At 45.2% G+C, this 14,096-nt stretch overlaps 2 protein-coding genes across 2 annotated transcripts; both read right to left on the bottom strand.

Annotated features, from left to right (window-relative positions):
• Nucleotides 1-2,212: 2,212 nt before the first annotated feature.
• LOC122377340 (larval cuticle protein 65Ag1-like) lies at nucleotides 2,213-4,109 on the bottom strand. The gene is made up of 4 exons (XM_043357273.1): nucleotides 4,070-4,109; nucleotides 3,746-3,808; nucleotides 2,882-2,956; nucleotides 2,213-2,665 (listed from the first exon to the last, which is right to left on the bottom strand). Exons 1-4 carry the CDS (start codon nucleotides 4,076-4,078, stop codon nucleotides 2,426-2,428), a joined length of 387 nt encoding a protein of 128 aa, XP_043213208.1. The 5' UTR covers nucleotides 4,079-4,109; the 3' UTR covers nucleotides 2,213-2,425.
• Nucleotides 4,110-10,250: 6,141 nt separating this feature from the next.
• LOC122377338 (larval cuticle protein 65Ag1-like) lies at nucleotides 10,251-11,501 on the bottom strand. Its single transcript, XM_043357272.1, has 3 exons — nucleotides 11,400-11,501; nucleotides 10,945-11,082; nucleotides 10,251-10,715 (listed from the first exon to the last, which is right to left on the bottom strand). Exons 1-3 carry the CDS (start codon nucleotides 11,406-11,408, stop codon nucleotides 10,476-10,478), a joined length of 387 nt encoding a protein of 128 aa, XP_043213207.1. The 5' UTR covers nucleotides 11,409-11,501; the 3' UTR covers nucleotides 10,251-10,475.
• Between the last annotated feature and the right edge of the window lie 2,595 nt (nucleotides 11,502-14,096).

The following is a 14,096-nucleotide window of genomic DNA, read 5'->3' as shown; positions in this document are numbered from 1 at the left end:
AATTTTCAAGGTCGGAGGTCAAGGTCAAAGGCAAAAACCGGCACATGTGTATTGATCTCAAAGATAGCGTTTTAGAGGACGGCAGGATGCATAAATCCGGCAAGATTGAGTGTCAAACGAAAGAAGAGAATCTGATAATTCCGAAAATGTGCTCAAATATAAAAGTCAAGGTCAAAGTCATGCTCAAAATTGACGTCAAACTTTGCACTTTTTCGTACATCTTACGTGATATGTTCCAAGATGTTTTGAAATGTTTTGACGCTTAGGGGAGAGTGGGGCAATGGCGGACGGTGGGTAATGCCGGCCACCCATCTCTAGTGAGTACTTTGTCCATCAATAATCAGCTGATGTTGTTTACATTTCAGTTGAGTGCCATTCTAGCACGTGGTGCAAGTTTGTCACGGTAGCTCCATTATTTTCATTTTTATAGCGTTAAATGTGTTTTTCGTATCTGATTTTTAATTTTTGTTGCATCTATTTGCTGACTGTGAAATGTGTTAACGCATTTTCAGAAGTGCTGCTTTGCAATGACCTTCAATTAAGCGTTTCTTAGGCGACTGCTGGATGTGAGGCGTTTGCGGCGCAATGCCTTTGACTGCTGCCTGCTTTCTTAAAATAAAGCTGACCTTGGGGTAATACCGGACACGTGTCCGGAATGACTCCACGCGATTTTGTTTGCGACTTCTGTCGTTAAAGCTCAACGTTTCGGGTTGCTGTGTTTACGGCTGTATTAGTTTGCTTGCTGTGTTTACGGTTGTGTTAGTTTGCTGCTCTGTTGGCGCCGCGCTGTTGTGTTGCAGCGAGTGCAGTGTTGTGTTGCAGTGCAGTGTACTGTTAACTGCTGAATACAGTTGTCGTTTCTTAATTCTCACTAAAACTGGGTGCTATCTGAAAGCCTATTCCTTTGGCTATAACCACAGTCAAAATCACCATAAAATAGCTTCAAATAGCTAAGCTATTGAGCAAAATGCTTATGGTGTCGCCATTGCCCCACTCTCCCCTATCAGGTCCCTATTTGTAGTTCATCTTACGATGCAAGGCTGCTCAAAGGTCAAGGTCACAGAAGACTATCCTTGCTAGAGTTGTTTTCGCTGACTCAAGTTAGTAATAGTAAAAAAAGACAAATTTGCCATCCGGAGGTTCTAAATGAAGGAATAGAGGCAAGTAGATGACAGATTCGTGATCAGCGGGTACGAATCCATCATAAACGACCTTTCATGTGTCAAGGTCAACCAAAGGTCATTTGAGGTCACATGAGGTCAACATAACAGTTTACCTTTTCCAAACAAAATATATATCATTCGACGCCGCTTGACAAGGCAAATGCGATGGTACCACTGCCGTAGCTCTAGGGCCATTTTTGTCGAAGCTATTCACGAAAGACTAAAACCACATTTCGGGGTCGTTGACCTGACCTCTGACCTCAGGTCACCAAAAATATTTTTTTTTCTATTTATCTCTAGGTAAAATGCCACACAACCGCGCTTGTAATTTGTCTTTATCTCTAAAACTCTATTTTTAGCAGCTATTTGAAGTTTGCGTCTGTGACGCCGAAGATCGCCGTGCAGGGGTTTAGAAAAATCGACCCTGGGACGTCATCAAGAGGGCTAGGTCCAATTTTTTACTTCAGAAGATGTTACATGGATGGGAGAAAAGGTACTGAAAGTTTTGCTTTCCTATCCCTAAGCGTTCGGGAGCTATCGCAAATATTCGCCAGGGGGGGGCGAAAACGCCCCCCCCCCCGGGCCCGCGAGAGTTAAACATCGCCAGGCAAGGGCCTTTTCCATAACACAGACGGCGAGGGGGGTTGGTACGCCCCTCCCCCTGGCGATTGGCACCTATGCCACTTAGGAACGCCAAATTTACAGGGTAGGTGGGTCCATATGAGATCTCGCCCCTGTGAAAGTTTGGGGACTCTAAGTCAATATTTAGGGTTTTTTTTTGTATGAAAAAATGTCAAAAGTTTTTCGCTTATAACTTTCTACCCAGTAAAGACAGAGCAAAACATGAAAGCACCAATGAACTCAGGACGTCCGTGCGCATCGAATGATATACTTTGTTACCAATTAAAGTGAACTCTGGAACTCAGTTGCCGCTAAGCTAGTCCAATTTTCCCCTGACCTTGTACCGGTTTTTGTGACCTGGTGACCTGGCCTGAAAAGACTGGGACTTCAGATTGTCAGGATAGGTGCGAACATGATAGGAAATGTAATTATATTTACCTTATATTTACATCACAATCACGTACATACATAAGGGCGCCATATTAGCACTCCTAGGAACACGATTTGCCACCACGGTGATGTTAATAATATCGTATAAAGTGTACGAACCTTTCTTCATCAATCGCAAACATCACAACAATATCACATTGGCTGGCTCGTTGGCGAACTATAAGCGGAACAATGAAACAAGATATAGGATTTTACTGCTGTGTCTCGGCCCAGAAGAGCTCCGGGTGCTCCTGGCGCAGCTGCGCGTACTCGGGGATCTGAGAAGGAGCCACCGGCAGGAAGTCGGCCTCAGGCTGATAGCCACCCTCGTTGGCCCGGTACGACACCGAGTAGGTGTTGCCGTCGTCGGCGAGGAAGGCGTAGGAGCCCTGGACGTCGATGGATCCCGTCTCAGGCTCCGGGCCGGGCTGAACGCGCCCCTCCTGGTCCGCCTGCAAGAAAAAAGGAATATACATAAGAACGAGACCGTTTTACAAAAATGGAGTTTCCATCACTGTATAGAAATGTTGTACTTACCAGAAAAAAATGACAACAAAATTCAAAGCATTGCTTCACAATCATAAACAGAGCCATCTGACAAGTGCGGTGGACTTGTGCTTGAGCGCTTCTCCATTTTTCTTTTTTTAGAACGTAGATCTTCTACGCACCTTCTGTCCGTTGTCGAGCTCGTAGGCGTACTTGTAGTTGCCCTGCTCGTCCTGTTCGAAGGTCTGGCTGATGATCAGTCGTGTTTACATAGGGTTCCCTTAATCTTCCCCTATTTCTCCCCTATTTTCAGATCGAATTTTAGGCATCATAGCGCTCGCGTGTAACGTTGCTATGGACGCTATTGTTGTTAGAAGCATACTAAGCATCGTTTATGCTGTAAACAATATAAATTGGGCTTATTTAATACTCGAAATTCAACAATTCATATTTTGAAGTAATTTTATCCTGCCCTTCAATTCCCTCTTTAAGCGACAAATAGGGGAGGATTTGGTAGCGTAGCGCCTTTCCAAAAGCTGCTACGCTACCATATCCAGTGGTTCTCAAACTATCACATCACAAAAGCGGCGTGCTGATTGGCCGGCAGTTCCGAATCGTCCGACTGGTGGTCCCCGACTCGACAAGCGCACGTGCGCCGACTGAGGATTTTTAAGTGGCATTAACGCATAAACGGCAGAAAGTCAAGGCGGAAATTCGACAGGTGCGGTGTTCTGATATTGCCGTGGATGTGATTACACCTCCTTGAATAATAGCTCAGCCGTTTAAAGTATGTTAAATGCCAGATAGTTTTCTGATTTTTCTTGCTTTGAGCTTTCATGTGCTATCACTTTTACCTCAGTGTCTAGTCTGGAAGCTATTTGGGAGAGCCCTAAAGGTAAGTAACAATTGCAAACTGCTTCTAGAATGACTTAGTTGCGCCATATTTGTAGTGAAGCGAGGTAAAGGAGACAGAGGATTCCTTTATAAGGGACATTTAAGAGACAAATAGGGGAAGATTAAGGGAACCCTATGTAAACACGGTTGATGTTGACCTGAGGCTGGTCCTGAGGGGCGGCAACAGCCGCGGCCACAACGGCGAACAGCGCAACCTGAGAACGGAACAGATTTGTAACGGAACAGGTTTGTTCGTAACACTTCGACACATGTCGTCAATAGTACAAAACTTCAAACACACTGACATTGTGTGATGTTTTAAAAGAAGTGTTGCTATTGATAGCTGCTGATCGAATTTTGCAAGACATATATGCTTCAAGCAACAGGCGCTCGTCCTAACCTGACATATGCTGTCACCTGTCGGAGATCGGACACTGGTGGTGCTTCTCTCTACCACCGCCAGAGGCGCTACTTACCAGCTTCATGTCACGGTGAGAGGAGCTCTGGTGTTTTGTCCGAATCGAGAGAGACTGTAGCTGCCCTCATCGCCCGGAGCTTTTATACGACCGGCGCGACGGCTCCCCAAGGACATAGGAATGTTCCGGTTGAGGTTTGTCTCAGCTGCATTTCGCATTTTGGCTGATGGTAAGTTGATGCTTGATAGGAACTGAGGCTGGTCACCTTTCAAACTCTCAACATTCAACCTCTTCAACTTCGACCTTAATACCTACAGGCCGCCGGTGTGTACTAGCATGTTTCCTTTTAGTGTATACTTTTAGCTTGTTTTCTTTTTAGTGTTGCTTATAGTAGATACCCACCTATGTGCCGTGCTTTTAACTACAGTGTTGTGAATCGTTTGTGTTTTCACCTCATCTTGCTTATGATTTTATGTACTGTTTTGACTGCACCTGTTATAAGGGCGTTTGCCTGTGGGTGCTTGTAGTAAATACAAATGCAAATGCAAATACAATTCAATGGGTGAAAATGAGCTGCGCACTTTCCTACCAAGATCATGGCTAGCATTAAAAAACGCTGACCAGGTCAGGGGCGTATCCAAAGAGGGATCCTGGGGGTCCTAGGATCCCCTGGAGCCTAAAAAATATATATTACTAATAAAACGAAATGACTGTCACCACTTATGCCTACCAATTATATAGATGCTGAAAAGTAGGTAGTAGGCACCCTGAACCATGATGGTTAATTAAAAAGGGCTTCGTAAGGCCGAAAAAATATCCTCAGGCAGCCAGGGGCACTTTTATGTCACCAGGGCCTTATGAGGCCGGACTTAAAGATCAAAAAGGTCCTCAGAGGAGGCAAAAGGGCCTCCTGAGTCGGACAGAGGGCCGTCTGAGGGCAATAGAGGCCCTCCAAGGTGATATCCAAGGGACCTTTTCGGGCCACCAGGGCCCTATGAGGCCGACAGAAGAAATATCTGAGGTCGAAAAGGACCTTCAAAGCTCAAAAAGGGCTCTTGGAGGCCACCAGAGGCAAAAAAAACATAAAAAGTATGAAGCAAGAATACGGCCCTCTTAGGCCAACGAACAAAGTGACCTCTCAAACACCCAGAGGTCTCTCTAAGGCCACTAGAGGGTCCTCTGAAGTGATATGACTCATATCACTCATATCATATGAGGGCTATGTCAGTTCACCATGGGCCTTATAACCCGCGCCAGGCCGAGGGGGGGGGGTGTTTGAACACCCCCCAGGCCCCCATGCGAAAAACCGCATGGGGATTCGTGATCAGCATCCTGAAAAAAGCATTTAGTATAACCTCACTTTACGATGTTGTAACAGCCAACAGGTCCTGATTTTCCCGACTTTTGGGCAATTGATTTGACCTGGAAGGTCATCCAATGACCTAGGACCTTAAAATTGGGTGCCATCGTCTTCCACTTGTCACGGACCACGCATAGTCGATTTTTCGCAAAGCTCTAGCTCGATCACGAGACAAACGGCCAAAGGAAGTCCAGTGACCAGTCCAACGGAGTCCCCTCCCCCCCCCCCCCCCTTAAACGTTCGCGGCTCTCAAAACACCAATATATATGGGCGAGGGATAAGTCAACAGGCACTTACTTCTTTTGGACGAACGTCATTCTAAACACTTTCAAATACTGAATTACTGATGTAAACATGACACACTAGAACCGGAAAATGGCACCTGTGACCCATCGTTTTGTCCCCGAAGTCACCTCAGGTTATGAATGGCATCTCTAATATATGGTTTTCGTTAATTTCTGATAAAGGCATGGTAGAGCGTTGGTTGCCCAGCAACAAGCCTCGCTTTAGCTGGGCAAAACGACGGAGATTCAGTAAATGACCCAGCTTGAACACTGACCAGCGGATTTGTACTTATAATACCCCAGCATGCATGATTCCCTTCATCTGAATCCTTCTAACACTGCTCCTGTGTGGATGTATGAACGAATGTATACTCCTGGGAATTAGAAACTAGTCACTAACTGTTTTCAGTTATGACTACTATGCCTTCTCTTACACCTTTATACTAACAGCATGATAATGTCTCTCGTTTTTTGCTTCCTTGAGTTTGTTTCATTTCCTAGCTGGGAGTGCCGCGACAATTGTCTTCATTATTTTCCTTGTGGTGTTAACGTAAGGTTCTGTGTGTCGTTGGGATAGAGGGAGGGGTCACTCCTGGTCACCTGATAATGCGGTGGCGGTGTATAAAAAAAGTAGAGGGATGAAAACTCCTTAGTTGTGTTCGACTTGATGCGGATCGATTGATATGCAGCATGCCCTTTTCCGGTCAGGTTGAGCTTGACCTGAATCAAATTTTCATGTTGATCTTTCAAGGTTCAATAAGTTCATTCAAGGAACACGATGCTGGCAAAAGCAATGTCGTAACTCGCTTGAGTTTAACCCTATTAGTGGCAGGGGGGGGGGTTGTTTTTATCCACCCCTCAGGTTTTTCGGGAATATCTCCGAAACCGCTGAAGCTACGATGCTGAAATTTTCTGACTTTTCTTAAAACTAAATTGGGCACATTCCCTGAAAATTTCAAGTTCATAACTTTACCAGGGGCGGCTCCAGAGCACTGGGAATTGGGGGGTCCTATTCGTGAAGCGAGTCATTTGGGCGAAGATCAAGATGCTGCACCAGTTTTACGAACAGTGAATAAAAGGTAACATGTGATAACATATACAGTTATTGTGCATCCTCTTTTGACACGTTTTTGCTATAATAGGCGGATCCAGGCGTCCAAAAAGGGGGGTTATGTTTTACCTCCCAACATAGGTGCCCTGACACCGCCTATGCATTACCAATGCAATTTTAGTCGTTCTCTCATAAGAAAATTATAACATAACAAGACCTTTACCACCCTTTTTAGAAACAGTACCAACAAAAACCTTATTTACTATACTTTTTGTGTACCCCCAATCTCAATTATCTGTATCCGCCTATGATTTTTGAAAATGCATATTTTTAGGATCCATGTGAATTCCTGGTTCATTCTCTATCGATCGGCAAAAGTTTCGTTAAGATTGGTTCAGAAACCTGGCCGTCATAAACAGTCTAAAATGTATCTGCAATTTGCCCGTTTTTACCCCCCTCTACCCCCCCTATTGACATTTTTTAATTTTTATTTTTTAGAAATGTAGATCACGTTGAGCGAAATCGAATGCCGTTTGAATTTTGAAAATCGGCCCGTTAGATCTCGAGATATCAAGGGGGGGTCGTAAACAGCCCCCCCCCCCTGCCACTAATAGGGGGTAGCCAGGAGCCTGCCACTAATAGGGTTAATGTTTTTGAAAAAAAGCATTTTTTTAAACGGCTATTTTACGAGTTTTTGTCCTCTTGAGACAACAGTTAACCTGAGGTCAAATCTGAGATATGTGCCTCTGTTTAAAAAAAAGGTTGACATAGGCAGCATTTTACCTTTGATTATCTCTGGGAACATTACCTTCGACCTGAGCTAAAAAATGACGGAAGCAAGTCTGTCCCTATTTTGGACTTTCTTTCAAATGACGCTTACCGCGTGTCGCTATGTGGCCCAGGAGCCGAGGTAGAGGGGGGGTGTTCAAACACCCCCAGCAAGGTGCGGAAATGCATGACCCCCAGCGGGGCGCCGGTTAACCCTCGTCGGGCCGGGAAGGGCGTTGATGCAAACCTCTAACGTTTTTTGCAGATATCGCAAAATGGCGACGGCTTGCGCTGCAGAATTTGGTATGCTTTATATGGGGCATCTATTTGACACATTTCCTGAGAACTTTAGGTCCCAGTCATTTCAGGTCAGGTCACCAGGCCGCAAAAACCGGTACAAGGTCAGGGTGAAATTGGAACAATTTAGCGGCGATGGAATAACACAATTTTCGTTCATAGCGAAAACATTGTGGCACGTAGCGCCACAAAATTGCAGACACTGTTTGGGGCATGTATTTGACAAGCATCGAGTATACCATGGACCAAGAGGCGGCTTAGTGGTCGGGCGCAGCCAGGGCAGACGTAAATATGCCAGCCAGGGCCCTGTTTCACCGCCTGACGCTGCGCGCGCTGCAGCGCGCTGGGAGCTGAGGCATATCCTTGACGTCACTCGAATGACGTTGCGTGCGATCCGTTAGCTTATGATGAATCGCGTTTGGAACAGAGGTCCTAAGGAACCAAGTACAGAGAGAACAGAGGTTTAGGTGCGAATGCTGCTAGCGTGCTGGTGGTGCTGGCGCTGGGGTGCTAGCGTTTTACGATGACGTCATAGCAAAGCGTCAGAGTGGAGTTTGTTGATATGGCCATGGAAACCCAACGCACCGACTTGCGCAGCGCTCTGTCGTGAAACACCGCCCTGGTCTCGGAGAGCAACGTGACGTAGCTACGACGATCGAGCCCACGCGTCAGCTCTTGAAGTTAGTAGCATAGGTAACTCGTATTCTGACCAGCAACGGTATGAGGCACGAGCATTCACCTAATGATTGGCCGGAAAAAGATGAACAATAGTGATCACTGCTCACATCGAAATCCAGCACAGCATACAGCCAATAGACACAGCTTCCAGTGTCAGTTGAACACCGGCAGGGAAGGGCACATATCTTATAGCTTATTGATGAACCTTTTTATCCTTAGCAGTTTCGGGACTTCAAGCAATTTTTCATAATTAAAACCAAATCATAGACATTTTGCCATATTTCTAGCCGTAGTTCATTCGAGCTCTTCTTTGTTATGCATTTTGTGAGTTTCCATGACAAAAAGGAAAATTTACATAAATTTATTTATACTTTATTTAACCCTCGCCGGACCTATTGGTTTTCTACATACGCGCCGGCCGAGGGGGGGGCGGGTACGACCCCCCTCGCCGTTTCGCCCCTGGTGGAGCTAGCGCGTCGCAAAAAAAAAACGAGCGGGTGCGCCGTTACGAGACGCAGAGATTGGTACCCGATTTTAAGGTCCTAGGTCAACCGGTGACCTCTGAGGTCAGGTCAAGTGCCCCAAGGTACGGTTCAGTTTTTGGTGAATAACTTCGCAAAAAAAGGCCGCAGAGCCGCGATTTTGGCAGCATCGTGTTTGCCTTGCTCAGGCGCGTCAAATGATATACTTTTTGTTCGGGTCAGGTCAATTTGGGGTGTTGACCTCAGGTCAAGGTCAGGTTAGCACCCCCGGGTCACGAAGTTGGTCGAAAGAGATCATGTCACATATTATTCGATTCGGCAGGTCTTCCTGAGTCCAATGGTGGCTTTCCCGACTCGCTAGCTCAATTTGATCAAGAGTTATTGACGAAAAACTAACATGACCTTGATGACGTCATAAATGACGTCACGCAAGGTCAACATTGCAACAGTGACGCATCTAACCTTGCAAGGAGTGCATCAAATCACGATTCTGTGTGCTTGAGATAGTTGGAGATCGTTCCCGGCGCCAGAATAGCAGTTTTCATTTTTCCCCATTGACTTATAATGGTGAGGTCACGAAAATGACCTGACCTCATATGACCTTTAGGAAAAATCCGAGATATACAAGTTGTGGGACTCATAATGGATAATAGATCCTGCAAGTTTCATTTCCCTGTGACACCTTCTCTGGCAGTGAGGGCGTTGCGAAGTTGCGACATCTGAAGACCGTGCAGAGGTTCACTTATGACGTCATAGGTCAGTGACCTGACCTGACTCAAAAATGCAGTTGGTGTCAAAAGATTTGGCTTGAATCAAAGGTTAGGTATGCCAAGTTTCAGCTCTCTATCACCAGCGTGTTCGGAGCTATCGCGAAAAAACCCTATGGGGGGCGCACCCGCCCCCCCCCCCTCGGCCGGCGAGGGTTAATGTATACATAAATTTTATGTATACCCTTTTAGACAGGGAGCAAAATGTTTTTCCTTGCTTTGTGCCCTGAAAGTAAACCGCCGTATTACACTTGTTTCGGTTTCTTATAATACTTTTTTATTGGCAGTTGCTTTTTTTTGTATTTAGCTGTTCTGATAGGAGTGTAAACGCATTTTTGCGTCGTGTGTTGTTCATTACTGTCACGTGTATATCAGCGACTGTTTTCATCTTTCCGGAATGTAGGTTCTCGCACATAATTAGCTGTGCACAACAGCAATGAGACATACCTGTTTGTAGCCTTCCATTGAGCTCGCATAAAGAACTTGCATCATTTATCAAGAAATCGTAAGTTAAATTATGTCAGTACAAGCGTAATGTCACAAAACATCGAGAATATGAAGTAAAATATTATTTGAACATGCAAATGGGCACCACGAACAAACTGCTAACAACAAGCCATCTGAGCAAGGCATACATGTGCGACAATGGAACACTTTGTTCACAACAAGCACATCTTTCTTCAGAATGTGCTGAACGCTTGGTCACACATAATTCACAATAATATCACATAAGATGGTCAAAGGACGATGCTGAACGATGCTCACAATCAAGTGCAGTTTTACTGCTGGGTCTCGGCCCAGAAGAGCTCCGGGTGCTCCTGGCGCAGCTGCGCGTACTCGGGGATCTGGGAAGGAGCCACCGGCAGGAAGTCGGCCTCAGGCTGATAGCCACCCTCGTTGGCCCGGTACGACACCGAGTAGGTGTTGCCGTCGTCGGCGAGGAAGGCGTAGGAGCCCTGGACGTCGATGGATCCCGTCTCGGGCTCCGGGCCGGGCTGAACTCGGCCCTCCTGGTCCGCCTGAAAAGGTGGTAATTGGACGTCAATATTTGTCAAAAAGAACGAGATCACTCATTCTCATTCACCAATTTAGTGTTTTACGTTGGCGTATGAAATCAATACTCTAGCATCGGCCAAACCATACACCGAAAGCATTGCCTCTCGAGGGATACATGAATCATCTGACTGATATTGTAGTATGACGTTTGAAAAGTTCCGATATCTTTATCGGATCCAGGATTCTACGCACCCTCTGTCCGTTGTCCAGCTCGTAAGCGTACTTGTAGTTGCCCTGCTCGTCCTGTTCGAAGGTCTGGCTGATGATGTTGACCTGAGGCTGGTCCTGAGGGGCGGCAACAGCCGCGGCCACAACGGCGAACAGCGCAATCTGAGAACATAACAATTCATTAAATCGTTACATCAGCCCGCATCCGATTTGAGGCTATGAAATACACTCTAAGCTTGGTTTGTAAGAAAAAAAAATTGTTGCTGTTGCCGTTGCAGACATATAAGTAAAACATGAAAAATCGCTTACCCACCGACGCTTACACAATTTTATGGTAGCTGAAGTTTACTGTATATCAAAAAGTGGTAAACGCGTAATTTTACATCTGGGTGTGTCCCATGACCCATGCCCGCTTGCCAGATAATGTAATGCCACTAAGAAACCGATAGATCTCTACCACCGCCAGAGGTGCTACTTACCAGCTTCATGTCTACGGTGAGAGGAGCTGTGGTGTTTTGTCCGAATCGAGAGAGAGACTGTAGCTGCCCCAGTCGAGCGCACCTTTTATACGACCGGCACAACGAGCCCGTCAAGGTCAGACGCGAGACATGGGATGGACTGAGCGAACAATCATGCATAGTTCACTTCACAAGCCATCAGCAGTCAAAAGAGCAAAAAGTACTTGCTACGTTTATCCATTTTCGTATATGTATTTTATTTTTTGAATTGCCAGTCATTTTTATTGATACACTATAAATAGTGCGGTTTCAAGGTAGCATGATATTCTAAGAGCAAGCATTCAGTTGAAGTGTCAACTGAATAGTGTCATATTAGCCGTTTTCACGACGGGCTATCCGGCGAGTGCACCTTATTTGACCAAATCTGCACCTCATCTATTTTACAGCAAATAGCTTTATTTTATGAATTTAGTTCAGTGCTTTAATCGATGATACTCTCTGATAATATGACAAAGCAGGCATATAAGCAATTAGTGCAACCCATAGCTGATAGCCTAAGAGACACAAGCCGTTTTCAAGACGGGCTATCCGGCGAATGCACCTGATTTGACCAAATTCATGCACCTAATTTATTTTACAGCAAATATCTTCATTTTATGAATTTATGTCAGTGTTTTAATCGATGATGCTCTCTGATAATATGACAAAGCAGGCATATATAGCAATTAGTGCAACCCTAGCTGATAGCTGCTAAGAGACACATTGAACCTGATTTGACCAAATCTGCACCTAATCTGTACCAGATGAGCACCAAATGTGTACCAGATGGCCGTCGTGAAAACGGCTACATTGAACCTAATTTGACCAAATCTGCACCTAATCAGCACCAAATGTGCACCAAATGTGTACCAGATGGCCGTCGTGAAAACGGCTATTAGGTCAATAAATGTCAGCAGTATTTTTTACACGACGTTTTGAGAGAGACAGGAGAGCGATGAAAGCACCTGAAAGATGTTCAGATTAACAATATGGACATTGGACTGACTGATATGCAACGATAGATTTTGGTCAGGGGATGACCTTGACTGATGTCAAATTTTCAAGTTGATATAGGTTACTTTAGTTTATTTGATGGGTTATACGAAAGCGACGCTATGGTGATAACTGTCGAACATCATTTGAGAAAAATATTGTAGAAAGATTGTTTCGACAAAATCAATGTATTTTGGTGGCATTGACCGTCTGTGGGCAAAACCGTTAAAGGTAGTGTGCCACCTTTGAAAGATTTCCCATTTTATTTTTCCTAGGATAAGAAGCTTCTGTTTTTACCTAATATCGCAAAAAAAAATCAAAAATGGGCCTGGAATAGTGCCTTTTTCGCCTAAAAGTTTATCGGTTTTTAGATATGTATAACAACTGTAGTGGGCTCACCTGCAAACAGGCGTCGGCAACAATCGCGAATACGGCGCACATGTGACAATAAGCAAAGGTCATTATAGTGTTACGACCATACGACGTACGGGAATGAGTTATCAGCTGTCTAATCGTAGACAACACAATGTCGAGCCTTAAACTGTAAGCCTGTATTGGTATTGTTTCTTTTATTTGGCAGTCGAACATTATTTATGGTTTGAAATATGATTTTATGTAAAATAATTGATATGAAAAAGCCGTCTCATAAGTTATTACCCCATTTCACCACACGCAAGTGGCAGAAATGACAATGATCAGCTGACGCATTTTTCTTGGCCGAAGTCAGAGCGCGCAGCCCGACGCACCACCACCGCACCACAAAGTACGAGCAGAAGCCGCGCCCAAAGCCAGGGCCCCGGTAACGTGAGGTAGCCGAGTCGGGGCAGCGTGCGCTGACCCAAGCCGGGGCCGCAGCTTTGGGCGCGGTCTACCGCATCCCCGCGGGCAGCCCCGGGCTATCACATGACACCGGGAGGACGCGCGGCTCCGGCTTGGGTCAGCGCACGCTGCCCTGACTCGGCTACCTCACGTTACCGGGGCCCTGGCTTTGGGCGCGGTCTACCGCACCACCTAACAGGCGGGGCATTCCACGATAGATCGTACCACTTTTTTCCAATTTGACACCCTCATCTCTCGGATTTTAACGATAATTGGTCTAAGGGGTAATCAGGGGCTCTGAATCCTCCTGTGACAATTTCAGGCTAATCCGATGAGTAGTTTTTGAGTTATAATGTATAACATGTTTTGGATCTTGCGTTGCAGCGCCAAGTTTGGCGGGCTGTAACTCTAAGACGGATAATCCAAATGCCAAATGCTATACGGCATTGAACTTGCATTGAAACAAAGAATAATATGCATTTTTAAAATTTTGAAATATAAACTATTTTTGATATATAACACATCGAGTTTCCTTTCATTTGCACTTTTATGTCTTGGGACCAAATATTTTTGAATTTTTATTTACTTAAAAACATTTTTGGATCATTATTAAGTAGTACGCAAAAAATTAGGAAGGTGTTCTTTCTATAAATGTACTTATTTTGCGTCACCGTAATAGTCTCGAATTGTGATTTCGGGAAGAGAGCCTACAAATGGCGTGGTAAAGCTGCCTAGTGACATCACTGGTTACTGAAAGTTCAATTGAAGTCATTTTTGCCTCACGTTTGCATTGTTGACCTTGCGTGACGTCATTCGTACGTCACTAGGGTCATAAGAGTTTTTCGTCAATAACTCTCGATGAAATTG

The sequence above is a fragment of the Amphibalanus amphitrite genome, unplaced genomic scaffold (genome assembly GCF_019059575.1).
Source record: "Amphibalanus amphitrite isolate SeventyFive unplaced genomic scaffold, NRLGWU_Aamphi_draft 002748F_arrow, whole genome shotgun sequence".
Taxonomy (NCBI): domain Eukaryota; kingdom Metazoa; phylum Arthropoda; class Thecostraca; order Balanomorpha; family Balanidae; genus Amphibalanus; species Amphibalanus amphitrite.
Note: the sequence above shows the minus strand (reverse complement) of the source record. Positions and strands in the feature narration are given on the sequence as shown.

Excerpts from the sequence above, each read along its gene's own strand:
- LOC122377338 (XM_043357272.1), bottom strand. Across the intron at positions 10,716-10,944 it reads AGCTGGACAACGGACAGAGG|GCGGACCAGGAGGGCCGAGT; the intron begins GTGCGTAGAATC and ends CCACCTTTTCAG.
- LOC122377340 (XM_043357273.1), bottom strand. Across the intron at positions 2,957-3,745 it reads AGGACCAGCCTCAGGTCAAC|ATCATCAGCCAGACCTTCGA; the intron begins ATCAACCGTGTT and ends TAAACACGACTG. Across the intron at positions 2,666-2,881 it reads AGCTCGACAACGGACAGAAG|GCGGACCAGGAGGGGCGCGT; the intron begins GTGCGTAGAAGA and ends TTTTTCTTGCAG.